Source organism: Sinocyclocheilus grahami, unplaced genomic scaffold (genome assembly GCF_001515645.1).
Source record: "Sinocyclocheilus grahami isolate Dianchi unplaced genomic scaffold, SAMN03320097.WGS_v1.1 scaffold61.1, whole genome shotgun sequence".
NCBI lineage: Eukaryota > Metazoa > Chordata > Actinopteri > Cypriniformes > Cyprinidae > Sinocyclocheilus > Sinocyclocheilus grahami.
In genome coordinates, this window is record NW_015505240.1 from 1729361 (window position 1) to 1746775 (window position 17415).

The 17415-nt window shown below is 37.5% G+C and overlaps 1 protein-coding gene across 1 annotated transcript in view; it reads left to right on the plus strand.

Moving 5' to 3' along the window:
* The first annotated feature begins 1732 nt into the window (after nucleotides 1-1732).
* The window catches only part of hcn1 (hyperpolarization activated cyclic nucleotide-gated potassium channel 1), a 108374-nt gene continuing 92691 nt past the window's right edge, over nucleotides 1733-17415 (plus strand). The window contains exons 1-2 of the mRNA XM_016271346.1: nucleotides 1733-2399; nucleotides 11557-11980. Coding sequence (XP_016126832.1) covers nucleotides 2044-2399; nucleotides 11557-11980 — 780 coding nt within the window. The 5' untranslated portion in view covers nucleotides 1733-2043. The remainder of the gene's footprint in view (nucleotides 2400-11556; nucleotides 11981-17415) is intronic.

Consider the following 17415-nt stretch of genomic DNA (forward strand, 5'->3'; position numbering starts at 1 on the left):
CTGAATACTACATGTTTAAATATTGTGTTTTATCACTTTAAGTGACGTCACTTAAACCATAAAGCTTAGGCAGGGTCCATAAAGTAGACTTTTTTACATTTCTTGCCGATGATATCAGAGCACTCACAAGAAAAGCTTTATTTTGAGAAAACGATCAGTTCAGGGCCAGTGCTTCTAGTGTTAATAGGGAGAGGTTCTCTCATGGTTGAAAGAACCAGATGAAAGAAGGTTTTAAAGACCTGAAAAGATTAGTTAGCCATATCTCAAGCTGTTTTATCAACATTTCTTACTTCAGATTCAAAATGCCCCAATATTGGCAGTGCATTTAGATTTACAGGTTGAATTTAAAATAGCTATGTGAGTCTTGCCATAGGGCTGACAGTATAATGTAGGCTATCATGTGACTTCAAAAAATTGGTCTGCTGGTAGAGATTTGGCTGTACTGTTTATACCGTGGTCACTTACCTTCACTCTTTTGCCACCTCCTACAGAATAGTTAAAATTACAGTACTTTCTCTAAAAAAAAAAAAAAAAACTCTTCTCTCTCCAATATACTGCTTGCTTGATTATATCCTATATATACCTTAATTTTGCACTTAGCATAGAGGTAGTATGAATATTGTTGGCTCTGGTATGACAAAATAATTTTTACTGAATTTGCAGGAAAATAACTATAATAGCACTTTCGGTTTCCATAATACAAAATATATACACACAATTTTGTCATACTACAAACCCTATTTATCATGAGATTTTAACCACAGAGAAGTTAGTCTTTCATAATGCAATTATGACTGTCAATTGAGTTTTGTAATATTAGTTATATTGTTTAGAGACTTTTCTTTTTAATCTGTTACATAACGAGAACTCGGTTTTGAACTGATGCCAAACTTTTGTTCAAATAATCATCTTTTGGTTTGCAGACATCAAGAGAAAGGAGTCAAATTAGATTAAATATTCTTCGGATGTAACATATTAATTCACTGGATTACAAATAAAATAAAGTAAAATAAAATCATTTAAAAAATGAAAAACGCATAACCCACTTGGTTATTAAGATATAAAGTATTTTTGTTTAATTTCCTGAAAAATATGTAATATATATAATACAAAATGTATATATATATATATATATATATATATTTTTTTTTTTAAACGATGCACGATTTTGCAATACCACAAACCCCTATGACACATGATATTTTATAGACAGTCTTAACCACAGGGATGTTAGTCTTTCATAATATTGCCATTTCAATTCATCTCGTAATAAAACATGCCCTTCCCAAATGCTTTACATAACCCTGATTTGTATGGGATGATATTAGACTCAAAATGATTAATAGACGCACGCACAATTATTCATGTACTGCATACATTTTATACATGTATCTTACTAACCACAAACAAATGCCTTTCAATTTGAGTCTGTGGAATTCAGGATTAAATGATTGTGCAGGGATTTGTACAAATACAGACATGTTTTCGAATAAAAATGTTCTGTTCTGCATTAATATATCATAAATTGCTCATGCAAAAAGGATTCTGTGCATATGTGGATCAGGTGACACGCGTGCATTAATTGACGTCTAGTTCGCGTTTGTGGTTAGTAAGATACATGTATAAAATGTATGCAGTACATGAATAATTGTGCGTGCGTCTATTAATCATTTTGAGTCTAATATCATCCCATAGATTTGCATCTACAACATCTTGTTCAAATCGTATTCCTTTGGCACGCTTTCAGTCTGGAAGCATATTGGAGCAGCGCATTATGACAGTGCGTCCGCGTCCTCGACACGCTTGGGGAGCCACGGGACGCGAGCCGCGCTCAATCCCCGACAGTAGATGGCAGCAGCCCAAGAAAGCTGATCCTGTCGGGTTCACCACTACTCTGCCTCTCAGTTGTGCAGCAGCACTCGGAGTGGAGGCAGCGGTGGTTTGAGGGACGTCCAATGAAACAGAAGAGCCGCCAGCTGCTCCTTTCGACTTTTACGCGTAGCCTGTCCTCCGCACCCGGAGACAGCACGTTCTGAAACCGCCATGGAAGACAAATCCAATTCGTTCTCGAGCAACAAAGAGGAGAAAGCGGATGGGAATAATGTGTTCCAGAGGCAAGACTCGATCTTGAAGAACAGCATGGGGAGCCAGAACATGAAAGACCACGGCAATTCAGTGGGTGCAAAGGGGGACCGGGAAGAAGCCATGGTCGGGTTTGACGATATAGACGCCGCGTCCAGGCAACACGGGTTCATGCAGCGGCAATTTGGAGCCATGATGCAGCCCGGGGTGAATAAGTTCTCCTTGCGGATGTTCGGGAGTCAGAAAGCCGTGGAGAAAGAGCAGGAGAGAGTGCAGACGGCTGGATATTGGATCATTCACCCCTATAGTGATTTTAGGTAAGGAGTGTGGAAAGTCACCTTCCCACGCACACTCAGGTCACAGCAAAATGGGCATAGAGCGCCGCGCGCCGCGTTTGCAGTCATTTAGCGTGGCGTTTCGGGGAACCAGAACCTGAACGCACGCAATGCCCTTGGCACGAGTAGGGGTGAATGTCATCTCGGTGAATAAACGGCACAGCAGTCATCATGGGACGTCTCCGACCTGCCACGATTGGGCATTCATTCTGCTGTTGTGTAAGACGTGTGTGCTAGTGCGCGCAGGCAATGATGCACCACTCTGGCATTGTAAACGCATAGCTGTTAGTGTCTGCCGTGAGATGAAAAGGAACGAGGGTGGCTGCAAGATCACGTCTTGTTTTGAGGCAGAAACACGCGGATTATTCTATTGTTTTATCTCGTGGCTCTGTATGATCCCGTGTGGCTCTAACCAGGTAACAGCCCATGCCAATTTTAGTGCTGGGACAGTTGATCTAAAGCAGTTTAACGCTAATCGCGTTAGTCAGGTGAATGGAGGGGGTTTTCAAACCCAATGCCCCCCGCGAGAACGTTTCATGCACAACTTGACTAGCAGATCCTCTTCAAATTAGACTATACGGATAAAGAATTGACAATGTAACACTGGGTTATTGTCAAATAGCTTGTTAGGAAAGGCATTATTACATAAGCAGCAGCATAATTTCATACTTTTGTTCATCATTTGGAGTTTGTTTGGCCACTTGGAGGTTTGAAGTCTCAAGTTAGTTTCTCACCCCATTGCACCAATGTAGACAGAAAACTAACAGAGAGACAGACAGATAGATAGATAGATAGATAGATAGATAGATAGATTGACAGGTGGATGGATAAATGAATATATACTGCAAAAATGTCATTTTTAATTGAAAAAAAGTTAGCTGTGGGTTACCTCACCATATATAATAAAACAGTATATATGAATTTTTTACTGTATAAATATTTTCTGTAAAAAATTAATGTTTTTAATTAGTAAAAAATATCCACTGCCTTATTTATAGTAAACGGGACTTTCCCAGAATTATTTTTGTGCATAAACCACCACGTTTCTTTCTTATTTTTATTTGTTATAGTTGTTGGAGAGGCTAATTTTGATGAACTTTAAGTCATCATTTCAATTGAACAACCCGAGTTATTTTCTGTACACTTCACAGTAGCAAACGTTTTACTAAGAAAGTAACAAAAGATATTAATAGCTCAATTTGTTTAGCATAGAAACATGATCATTTCTTGACATAGTTAGGATCTAAAATGATAGAGTCAGTAAAATGCTTGAAACATAATTGCCATGTTTTGACAGGAAAGTTCTGACAACCACAGTTGCCATTTTTTTAATAATTGTAAAGAAGTTGCCATTTAATTGACATACTTGTAAAGATAAACGTTATTTTTACAGTGTAGACTGTCAGTTTTTGCAACTGGAGTTGGTTATTCCACTTGGAGGTTTGAAGTCTTCAGTTTCTCATCCCATTTCGTCAATATAGACAGACAGGTGGATAGATAGATAGATAGATAGATACGAGGCAGAAAGAATGGCATGTCTGATTATTAGATTCAGCCCGTAACGCTCTCCATGGTGCTGAAAGCAGCTCCACACTGTTCATGAATATGGAGAACTCTATCCCGTACAAGGTCATTAGCTGGACTCCCACCTGTCTCGTTGTTTTATTTATCCCATGTAATTTATGGACTTTGCTTTTGGATATCATGTGTAACATGAAAGAGCAAAACAACTCAGATGTTGTACTCCCAAGGCACCACCTAACTACCAAAGCAGGGTCATTCCTATATATATATATATATAGTATATATAAATATACTGATTAAAATATTATTATACTTATTACAGTAACCACATAATAGTATCATGGTTATGTTTAACTAAAACTAAACCCTTAAAAATTACATTACATGAAATAAAATGTAACTGAAATAAAATAAAATAAGATTTTTAAAAACTAAAAAAAAAACTACTAAATAACATGTACTAAAATAACAACAAAAAAGTTAGTAAATATAATAAAAATGCACACAACAACATTACTAAAACGTTAATTAAAATTGAAATGGAAACAGAAAATGTAAAAACAAAAACAATTTAGAAATAATAATAAAAACTATAACCCTGTCTCAATGATACTAACATAATATTGCCCATAATATTATAATAGTAGCATAATAGCACTATTATAATAACTCTAAATTTGTTTTCTTTATTTGCAATATCATAATTAACTGAATGGGTGAATTTTAAATAACTGCACTACTTCAGTTTGAGCAAATGCAATTTTTGTCATGTTTCTGCATGCTGCAGTAATTTCTAACTTATTTAGGAATTTTCCATGCGTTTCTTTTTTTATCTAAACAAATGTTTCAAACAAATCATGTTTTCATGGAAATATTGTTTGAAATCATTCTATTAGTTTTTCCTGTGTACTCAATGCTACTTTCCATCTTAAAATCCCTTTTAAAGGGGTCATATGATGCGATTTCATTTTTTCCTTTCTCTTTGGAGTGTTACAAGCTCTTGGTGCATAAAGAAGATCTGTAAAGTTGCAAAGACTAAAGTTTCAAATCCAAAGAGATATTCTTTATAAAAGTTAAGAGTCAACCACGCCTACCTAAAACGGCTCGTTCTAACACGCCCCCACATGTCTACGTCACGATGTGGGAAGATTTGCATAACGCCGCCCAAATGTTCACGCAAAGAAGGCATAACTTTTATTCTCGCTGTAGTATTGTTGCCACCGCTGCCATGTCGTGAAGGCGCTGTGTGATTCGTTGTGAAAGCGAAACTACTTTGTTTGGTCTTCCAAAAGAGGATGATATCCGCTTCATCATGCCTAGAGCTGATCTGTGCTGGTCGCTGAGGAAACGCTTTTCAGAACGATGAGCTTTGTAAAAATCGACACGTTTCAGAAAGGCGGGGCATGAAGGAGAAACAATAATGTACAGTATGTGGAAAATAATGTGTTTTTTTTTACCTTAAACCGCATAAACACATTTCATTACACCAAATACACAAAATAATGTTATTTTTAGCAACATCATATGACCCATTTAAGTAACAAAAGCGATGACATCATCCTCCAAGAAGTGACATAGTTGTCTTGTCTCACTCTTCCATACTGTTTAATAAAATAATATTTTTTAAAAAGATGTTTAAACTAAATACTAAATAAAGTCAACACCATGTATAAAAAAAAAAAAAAAAAAAAAAAAAAAAAAAAAAAAAAAAAAAAAAAAAAAAAAAACTTTTATATTTCTTAATAAATTGCCAGTTTCACATGTTTGAAGGAGACTTGGCAAAATGGCAACATCTGTTCAGAAGAGAAATTGGGTTCCACCGTGTTACTCTGTGCAAACAATCAAGTCATAATTAATAAACATTAAGTGCCTGAGCTAATTTCTCAAGTACACAAACATATCCATTATTTTTGAAGTTACAGAGGTCAGCCAATACTGTACAATATGAATGACCCATTATGTCTGCTGGAGGTCCATTTCTATTGCAACTACTATTTGACATTTAGCTGATGTTTTTATGCGATGCTCACAGTACACAGATTGTGTATGTGAAGTACTCACGTAGTAGACGGATTTAATCCTACAACCATTCAGGTCTTTAACCACTAGGCTACGCCACCCCTGAAACAGATCAGAACGGTTTGTGTAAAGCCCTCCAACATCAGAGCAGGGATGAGAGAAGGTGAGATCGGATTAGATGTCCAACACACACTGAACGAGATTAACATTGCTCTGAACCCTGTGATGTAACATGATTGACCTTTCTGCCATAATGTACAAAGGACGCCGCTGCTTAGCAATCATATGCATATTGTACATACAACTTATTAAGGGGGTAATTTTGAGAATCCAGTAATTAAAACTGAAGAGTGTAAATTTTTTGATGTCAGAATACAGACATCAATATGCAGTGACAATTATAATTTTTTTTTAGAAATTATATTTAATAATTTAATATATATATATATATAAAAAAAAAAGGATCTGTGCCACTTTCAAAACATTGAGATGATTGCGCATCTCAACTCAGCAGCATTAACTCAACCAATAGAGTGATTTGGGGGCGGGACTATCGGTTTGACTAACCAGTGGCAGACGGGGGAGTCTTCTGAAAACTTGCTTAAAAAGAAAATTGCACACTTCAGGTACAAAGACTTTTTTAATCGGTTGACATTTGTGCATAAAACTTAAAAACTTAAGTGAAAATGAGAAATGTTGCCTTGGCAACTAACTGAAATAAAATAAGTTAAGCTTGAAGTACTAAAACTACTAAAACAGAAATAAAAATAAAGAAAAACTAATAAAAATCACAAAAGCATGTAACAAAACGACTAAAATCTAAACTAAAATTGACATGAAAACTTAAACTTAAAAACCTTAAATGAAAATGAGAAATGTTGCCTTGGAAACTAACACAAACAAATAAGTTGAAGCACTAAAATTAAACTAAAATAGAAATGAAAATTAAGCAAAACAGTAATAATTTAAATAAAAACTAATAAAAATAATGACGCACATCACTACTTAAACAAAAATTTACATAAAAACTCAAAATATTAAAAAATAAAAGCTAATTCAAAAAAATATAACAGCATATAAATAATACTACAGTATATAAGCAATACTAAAATAACATAGTCTTTATTTTATTAAATGAATTCGGTGCTAGCTACTTCATAGCATTCTTAGACAGCCATGCTTCAGGTCTGCACACAATATTGAGCCTTTGATCGCACTTGCCAAATAGGCTTTACATCAAAGGGAGAACCAGAAAAGGAGAAAACAGGTGAGAAAGAGAAAATAGAAGATACGAAGAGGGAGACGGTGGACGGAAAGAAAAATAGAGTCAATAGGAGAATGACAGTTATTGCTTCTAATGGACAAAAGCCTGAACCGTGTGATACTAGCTACACTTGGCAGGCTTCGGTATCGTCTGCTCATTTACAATGGCTTTCCTTTCTCACCCACACAGGGAAATGCTCTTTTGTTTCTAAGCTTTTTTCCAGTTAATTTGGTAAAATTTGCTCATTTTCTTCCAATAACGTCCCAGCCGTGAACTGAAAAAGCTGGAACCAGAAACACCACATGAGTGACAACAGCATTCACATGTGCTGTTTTGGTTCTGAAGCATTAGGAAACTCAATATCTCAATGTAGTTCTTTAAAGATTAATAGGAGGTTAGTAAGATTCATTATTCAGTGTTTTTAGAAAGGGCTCATGCTTGATGTTGCCTGAGATCTTTTGTCATCGGCTTTTGTCATGCGTGACTCAGTCGTATGTTTCTTTTATCGGTCCTCCATATTGCATGTCATCTGTCTCTTGCTTTCCCTGTTTGTCCAGCCTATTGAATCTATTGAAACTCTTCAGACGTGACTGACGTCACCTTCCCAAAATTCCCTCACCATTTCGAGTGACTTTGTGCATGTTTTTTATTTTTTAGTGGCAGGATTTATCAGGTAACGGATAAGCTCGGGTCAAATCTCTGGCTTATAAATTAATCACACAGGTTGTGGAAAAGCAGGATTTGTATGTGAGCAGATTCCTTCTCCCTATCAAACGGCCTCTGATGTCTAAACCCAGATTAACCTCTATTTTTAGGGGCATACAAGTTTGTCTTGCATTATTGATGCTTTTTGCTGTTGCTTTTTGGAGGCTTGTCTCAAAGACGTGTCCCAAAGTCTAATGAAGGTCTTTGCCAGTGCATGTCTCACTTCTTCCAAATTGATGCCCCTTGGTACTCTTTAAATAGCCTAAGTCTGTATTTTTTTTCTCGCATACAATGCTGAAGAACGCCCAATTTATGAATGCAGTGTGACTGCAGAGCTCTGCAAACAGGCCACAGCAAGTTAAGAGCAATCTGTGTCTCTTTTGTCCACAACATTTTTTAAAAATATATATAAAGTTTTATGACAGGAGTAGCAATGTTCCAAATTGTTCATTTGAGTCGGATCTTTTCAGTGACTCAGTTGATTGAGTTCATAAAACCAGTGATTAGTTCACAGTCCAGACTAATTCAGTTCAGTTCAACTCACTGATTCGGTTTTTAAGTTAACAGCTCACTGTTAGGAAGATGATCAATGCAAAACAACTTTTCAAAATTGCTCACACACAGCTATCGGATGACTTCAGAACACATGATTCTTTTTATTTTGGAGCTTGACAGCCTGATGAAATGACATGAGGATAATAAATGACAGAATTTTCATTTGTGTGCATATTATTCCTTTAAAGAACCACATTCCACACTGAGGTGAAGTTGTAGCTGCTGTAGAGAGACAGAAAAGCGCATTTGAGCATAGAACAATTGTGTCTGGGTCACGTCCTCTATGCACGTCTTTAGTATTCACCAGCAGGACAGATGGTCACATGGCAACCATCCCACCTCTGACAATACAGCCTGTCTGTCATTTGGTTGTCAAGGCTACAGTTACAAAAGCAAAACGGCTTGTCAAACCTCTCTCACATTTACATTTAGTCATTTAGCAGACGCTTTTATCCAAAGCGACTTACAATATGAGTACTCAATATACCTCCACATGCAATTCATGCACAATCCCAGCTATACTGCAACCAACAGCAGAAGCAATAACAAGTAATTAATTCTTTCATCTTTTTAGAGCTCCCAAAAGTAAAAATATCCAAGGTGGATATTATTAACCAAAGATGTCTGTTTGGACCGAAGCACAGATAATTATTTGATATACTGGATCGGTTGATATTTAAAAAGCAAGGCCGAGAGCTTTTCTCATTCACTCAGAGGCATTACAGCCAAGTGCATCGGTCTCATCTGAGGCACCAGCCAGGGGTTTCTAGCGTTGAGATAGGATTCTTGAAAGCATCTATTTTAGTTCATGGATGTATGCCGTTATCAGCAGCCAGGACATTTTGTGTGGTTCTCCAGGCCAGCCCGGCGCCTGTCAAAATACGTCTGGCTTTAGTTTTTACAAGACACAGGAGCTACATTAATGCAATTATAGTATGTGTGCATGTGTATATACAATATACTGACCTTTAAACATTTTAGCATTGCAAAAAATCTCTTCTGTTGTCTGCTGGACTCCTATCAGAGAGCTGACTCATCTCTGCTCAAGGCAGACATAAAAACGGGCTATTTTTCACTTTTGTGCTGAGGAAGATTTCTTCACATTAGGTGGCATGAGTAATACCACCAACGTAGCAGTGTTCACTAATTACTTCACTTGTGTGTTTGGTTTGGCTTGTTGTCAAACATTAGATTCATGCTTGCAAACGACAATGGAAGTGTTTAACCTGTGCTAAATAGACATTGAGAAGCAAAACATTAATTTACGACTAGACTTATGTGTATTGCAGAGTCTGTAGCCATTTCAGGTACATGTCTGGTCTGCCAAGGCATACAAACACTACAAGACATGAAAATGGAGGTGGACTGACGTTTCTTTAATTGTCAGAAGCATCTTCTTGACCAGTGGATATCAAAACAGCCCACTGATGATCCTGCTGTCAGGAATGACAGGGTGATTTTGACAGCATTATCAGTAAGAGGAAACTAAAAACTAAAAATAAATTAATAATTACAAAAACAAACAGGGATATTTTGACGATTGAATAAGTACAAACATTTTTGGAATTGTATTTAATTAATTCCCTCATATTTGGAATTAATTAAATAAGCAGACAGTCCAAATACTACCGTTTTGTCCTTCATTTCTTTGCATGTCTATTTAACATTGGGTGTCTTGTTATGTAACACTGAAGGTTCGAAATCATAATGCGATTCTTCTCACTGTACGAGCTGTGCGCTGCATCTTCTGCCAAGCAACTGAAAACCTCTCATGAGTTTAGTGCTCTGGTGAAGAGAGAGAATGAAGGACATACTGCGTCTGCAGAGTATCACAAATTACATTTTATAATAATTTTGTGAGCTTTTCAACATGTAAATGGAAAGTTTTACATAATGCTTATATAACATCAGCTAAGCAGTGAGAGTACGGTCTAGTGGTTTACTGTAGGCTGACAAACATAACATTGGTGTAGCGGTCAAGTGATAAATGCTCATAATTGATAATGCTGATATTTTTATAATTTAGACTTTATAATTTAAAAGTTTGTGATTGGCATGATTTTTAAATGTTTCTGAAAGAAGTCTCTTATGCGCACCAAGGCTGCATTTATTTGACCAATACAGTATACAAATACAGTGCAAACAGTAGTATTGAACACAATTCAAGAGAACCATTTTAAATGTATTTAAATTTATATTCAATTTATTTATTCCTGTGATGCAGCTTGTGGATATTGGTTTCAGCTAGCTAGTTGGCAATGCACATTAATAAAGTGCACATTGTGTAATTGCTGGGCCCATCAGGCTGCTAGTCGTACTGAATCAACAAACACCTTCCAGCGGCCGCCATGATTCCATTCACCCCTATGGTGGCTCCATTCACATATTTTCAAAACACAAGCTAATTCCTGAGGGTTCAAGTGCTGCTGGCTCAGCAATTACAGCCTGTACCTTTAATTCATTTTCTGAGTATTGTACAAGCAAAGCAGAATGTCGCACACAGACAGTTGTAAACACACAACTCTCACATAAGAAAGGGAAACCCTCTCATGTTACTAACTCCCTCTTGCATTTTTGGTCCTGTTGCTCTTTGCCTCCTCATCCAGAGAGCAAAGCGCAAGCTGTGCTGCACTGTCACAGGGTGGCAATCCAGCAGGAAGTGTTGGCGGTGATATCAAAAGCGACAGGGAAATGAGCTGTAGTGCATCATGTGCGGACTGCAGGCGCGAGCTGTACTGATCGCTGAAGGAAGTCTGTTAGACAGGACCCAGAGAAACATTACATATATCTGAGGGTGATCGCAATGAGGGCATTCCAGCAGAAAAGAGCAGGAATTTAATCTTGCCCAGTCCTGCTACATCATCTTCATGCTGAACAGGGCTAGCATTTTTCTGCTATTGGGAACAGAGGCAGGATAGAAGGTAATGTGAAAGTACTTTTGAAGAGGTTGTAAAGTCAATTCATGGGCAAATCTTTGATAGATCAGGTAATGGAAATGGTTAAGTCATAAAAAAAAATGGTTTGGCTTTCAAGTGGTCCAACTTAACAAGTAATTTTCTGTCTCCACTGCAGGTTCTACTGGGACTTGATAATGCTCATCATGATGATGGGGAATCTAATCATCATTCCTGTGGGAATTACCTTCTTTTCCGAGCAAACTACCACCAGCTGGCTCATCTTCAACGTGGCCTCGGACACCATCTTCCTGGTGGACCTGGTCATGAACTTCAGAACTGGAATTGTGAATGAGGAGAGCTCGGAGATCATCCTGGACCCAAAGGTCATTAAGATGAACTACCTGAAGAGTTGGTTCGTGGTAGACTTCCTGTCCTCCATCCCGGTGGATTATATCTTTCTAATAGTAGAGAAAGGCTTTGATTCGGAGGTCTACAAGACGGCCCGAGCACTGCGTATTGTACGCTTCACCAAAATCCTCAGCTTGCTCCGTCTTCTCAGGCTTTCACGCCTCATCAGATACATCCACCAGTGGGAGGAGGTGAGGGGACAGTGTGTGTATGAGTATGTGAGTGAACGAAATAATGACACAGATGGCCTTTAGTAGGGCTGGGTTTGGACACAAATTTCATGATTCGATTTTCATTCACAAGCTTGCGATTCGATTCAATATTGATTATTTTGGATACATATCAGGTACAGTACATACCAAATTTTCTCAAGGAAAACAAATCTCTCAACTAATGCTGTAAAATATAGCTACATGAGAGGCAGTTGGTACTACATTACTATAATATTGAAGATTGAATTGACTGATTTGTTAAAATGACACTTAATGAAGTTTTTAAAATAATAAAGTTACAATTACATAATATTTCTATTTCAATTCGTTTTTTTTAAATATAAACAATGGTGGCTGTCATAAAACTTGATGGATTTATTCAAACATAAATTAAACATTGAAGAACAGTAAAATTTATAATGAATATGTTATATGGTGCATATATTTAGCAAAATGCCCCTCTCTACAGTTTATTTTTCTATCCGACTAATGAGTTTGTGGTCACCGAATATGTTTTTCTGAGGTAAATGTGACATTACTTGACATTGTTTACAAGCCGTTATATTGATGTCTTTGCGCGGCTGAAACACTGATTGAGTGATTACATGAGACAGGATACGGATTGTAAAGTTGTACTCTTTATTTTAACTTACCTTCAGATGTTTAGTCATGATTATTTTTTGCTGAAACTGGTATTAATGTGGAGGAGACGATCAGTTCAGGTGCGTATCGCGCTGCCGCGTCTGTTGACCTGAGGCGCAACAGCGATCTGTCACTCCACATTAAACAGCGCCTAACCGGGATTAATTGTTTGAATACTGCAATACAATGGACAGAATCTGAGAAATCGGAGACTTTGTTTCATATTAAAAGTACCAACGCACAATGCTTATTGCGATATATTGGATGGGAAGTGCCCTTTAACGTTCCGTCCATTAACTGAAAACAGGCTAGAATAATCGATTCTTGGGATTTAAGAATCGATATCGTTCCGTAAAAATAAGAATCGATTAAAATCGAGATATCGATATTTTTTTACCCAGCCCTAGCCTTTAGTTACACGTCTTGGATTTGTTAGCTTACAGTATGAACAAGAAGAGATGTTTTGCATGTTGAGGTGTGTGTGCATGACACAATCGACCCAAGGTGCTTTGAGCTCAGGAGTTGTTCTGCAGCACGCACCCCTCTCCAAGACCTCTGACGCACATTATTTAGAGGTGGAGAGACTTGTTTGGGGGTTAAGGTAAGCATATCTGCTGCTTAGCCCTCGGCGACACCTCAATAGCCGCATTGGGGAGCGAGAGCAGGAAGAGGAACTGACCTCTTCAACGCTGCGAGAGCAGTTGAGCAAAACTATTAACTGCCTCGGTATTCATGCTAGAGCACTTCACTCCCACCTCTGTCTCAGACACCCTAAGCTAAAATACAAAGCATTAATCTTCACATGACATATGTGGTTTGCAAGCCCTCCCCAACTTGCTGTTTTCACAAGAGCGTTGTTGCACTTTAAGGTCACTTTCGTCAGAAAAACATTGCATGTTTCTGCTTCCCACCTGCTATTATCCCTAGCCAACTGTACAGTAAATTACAGCTTATGTTATGAAAGGTAACCCAACTCAGACAACCCTTTCTCGTTGTTGCTTGATAAAAAAAAGATATGGTTATCTGATGTTTTCAAGGTAAAAAATGCAACATCAGGTTTGGAAGCTATGTACAATGGAGAAGGAAGAGATTGCTCTTTGTTTTGGTGCCCTGCGGTCATTAAACTCTTAAAGCCAGTTTGTCTTCCTCTTCAGCTGGCAGACGCCCAAGTCTGGACTGGTAGAGAGCAGAGTCAACGTTTTCTGATCTTACCTAATTGAAATACAGATGTAGCTCTCAGGAAGAGTAAAACAAACTAATGTGGCTGACAGTAATCACGGGTGATTCATTGCTATTGTTTTCTGCTGCACATCTACCATTAAGACAGGGACTCTATTAACATTTTTCTTTACGCTTGTGCAGAGAGAAAATAAATCCATTTCCAAAAACAGCTAGTGCTAAAAACATAGTCCAAAACTCACTATCATGATGCTAAGGTGTTGTGTGATTGCCAAACTGTTGCTTTGTGGTTTATAAGGTGTTCTAAATGGTTTTTAGTATGTTGCTATGTGGTTTCTAGCATGTCTTGGGTAGTTAAAAAAGCCCACTGAAGTCAATGTAAATCTAGGGGATTTGCACATTGTAAAAACGCACATCTGGCGACATTTCTGCAAAATGATAATATGTTGATTCTTGCATGTTACATTGCCTGCATGTACTACTACTACTAGTGTAGTCTACTACAATCCCTGACGGTACTCAAACCTATGACCTTTGGGTTACAAGTCTGACTCTTTAACCATTAGGCCACAACTACCCCTTAATGCTAAGAAAACCAAACATGAGCTAAAACCATGTTTGCTGAAGCAACAATACGGTTTTAGCTTTTTACAAATCTTTGAGCCCTTTTATAAAGTGTCGTGACTTGTTTCACAGGACTCATACTCGAGTTTTACATCGCAAGTGCAATGCTGTACCAGGTGGACCAACAAGCAAGTTTCCCACATTAGAAAAGCCTAACATATGGAGCTAGTCATGTGACGCCACTGTCAAAATGTGTTTGTTTACAAATCATTCACTATGTTAACAGTTTTGAGGTGATGACATAGTATCATGCAAGGAACTGTGCAAAAATAAGTCTTTATTAATCAATAATCTCCCTGTAATCATAATCAGTTAAAGGGATAAACATTGTTGATGTTTTACAGCCACTAGTGTTCATTTCAGCTGGAAAATTCAGCCAATTGCATGTAAAGGTACATTTTTGGACTAGGTAGAGGCATGTTTTTCTAATTAGCCTAGGTTGCATTTTTATGCCCGTTTTATTATCCACCATGCAAAAATGATAAGTCAAATGGCTTAGAATATGAATAGCACATCTCTCCTCAAAGAGCCATGGGGTATCGTTCATATCTAAATGCCAATGGTTTGGGGCAACATGCAAACGTTTAGAGTTAAGTGTGGGTTTGAACACTTAACCCTTAATATGGCCTAATTATGACCAAATAATGCAGTAAAATGTACAGTTTAAACTAAAGTAGTAAACCACAGGCTAAAACAAGCCAGAGGCTTTACTAAGCACTTATTTACGGCATCCCCGGAAGCATCCACATTATACACCCCATTTCCCCTCTCTCATGCTGCACTGATGCATTCTGGGAAATGTCTATCAGCCCTGTCTCTCCCTGTCTTCTTTTCTGACCTCTCATGCTGTTTCTTTATTGCAAAGCAATATATAAATAACAAGGTGCTACTTGCATATTTATCTGTATATCGCATGTTGAATGCATTATTGCATATTATTTCCACACTCAGTTAGCCGTAAACCTCCACCACCCTCTTCCATTCCCTTCTCAGAGAGATGTTTTGATTGTCAAGAATGAGCACGTGTTTATTCTCGACCTTGGGTTGTGCTCCTGGCACATGCTGTGATTCCGGGGTTCGCTATCTCTGTCCAAATCCTGCCTTGAGCAGGTCTGTGTGCTATATACCGCAGTGTATATGCCTCTGTGGATTTACCGCCATGTTGAATGAAGTCACGGTATCCTGATCTGCTCAAACACAGCTGTGGCGTGATTTAACGCGTGGATCACGATGCTGCAATGTGACATGGTGCTTTAATAAAACCTGGAGTGTGAATCAAGAGGTCGACACAGAGTAGACATGATGTTCGGTAGAGCTTGAAGGGTTTACAGAAAATGTAGATTGTTATGGGTTGCTCATGCACATGCAATGTCACACCTGATTCTTATGCATATACTGCATGCACATGCAATGTCACACCTGATTCTTATGCATATACTGCATGCACATGCATATCTCTGGCTTCCGGTTTGCTTCCCTTTCTCCATTTCCTTAATTTCCTTACCTACTGTACTCCATTTTCTTTACATTATCTAGCATTGCTTCTTTTTGTTTTCACTTAACCCTGCTTTATCACTCTTTCATGTCATGTCTCTCACTTCCTCTGTGTCTGTTTCTCTCTTTCTCTCATGTTTGCATTGAACTGAATGTGGCAATTTACATAACAATGGTTTTATGTACAATTCATGCTTGTGTTTGCTGACTAAGGTCTATTGACCAGAATTCCTTACATTCCTTGCTATAATTTTTCAGGGTTTCAACACTGTAGAAACGATAGGCTACTACTTTCTGTTTTGATTCAGAATAGTGATAGACCAATATATGGGCCAAGCTAATTATTTTGAGAATATCACATCAGACCTTTTTATTTTTTTCAGTAAATACAGTTCAAAGTAGAAATGCACCGATTGCAATTTTCTTGGCCGATTCTGATTTCCGATTTTTTTGTTAGTGTGATCTGCCGATACCGATTTTTTTTCTAAGAACTATAATTGACAGCATATACAAACAAAACTATACTTTTCTTCAATGCAAAGGTTTATTTTCATAAAAAAACAAGTAAAAAGTCAGTAATAAAATAAGAACACATAAAAAAAATACAAACAACAGCACAAATAAATGCAATAAAATAAAGAGAGCTATGAAACTAAGTTTTTCAGGTTAAGTAAGTTTTTATAGAGGTAAGAAATACTACAGAAATCAAAGTAATCATATGTAAAATAACACATCCAGTGTTATTTTACATTTGCTTACTTTAATGTCTGTAGTCTTCATTGTAAAAAATAAATACAGATTAATGCTTACCATTAAAGTTATAAAACGTATTCAGTGATCGGGACAGATTTTTCAGTCCCACTCCCGCAAGATTCTGTTCTGCACCCGCCCGCTTCCGCCCGCTCCCGCAGAAGTATATCTTATCTGGTCCCGCCCGCAACATTCATGTTTTGTCCCGCTCCCGCCCACAATAGCCTACATAAAAGTAATCTATATAGATTTTTTTCAGTACATCGAAGAAATTTACATGAAATGGTTCTGTAACATCTCCTAAGCTCCACAACATCCCAGCATAAACACTCCCGATAAAATATTTGTTATTTAGGCTAAGCATCGACATTCACAAACCACTGTTATTTTTAACAGAAAAGCATTAAGCGTGCATGGTTTGGCATGGCAGAATGCGAGCAGAGCGCTTCCTTTATTATCACTAAAAGCTGACATCTCAGTTAATCGCAATCTCATAAAGCTCTGTTATAACACAGTAAATATATGCACAATGGATCTTTCACAGTGTCTACACTTTGTGTGTTAAAATAAAAGGATTCGTGAGCGTGCAATTTCAGCACTGTGGTGAGTAGATTCTAACTTAATCACTTCTGATTGGCCATTGCATTCCAGAAATGCATTCAACAGCTGAGTCTGTGATTGGCTACATTGCGCAACCCTTTAAACACGTGTTATAAATAGAAACT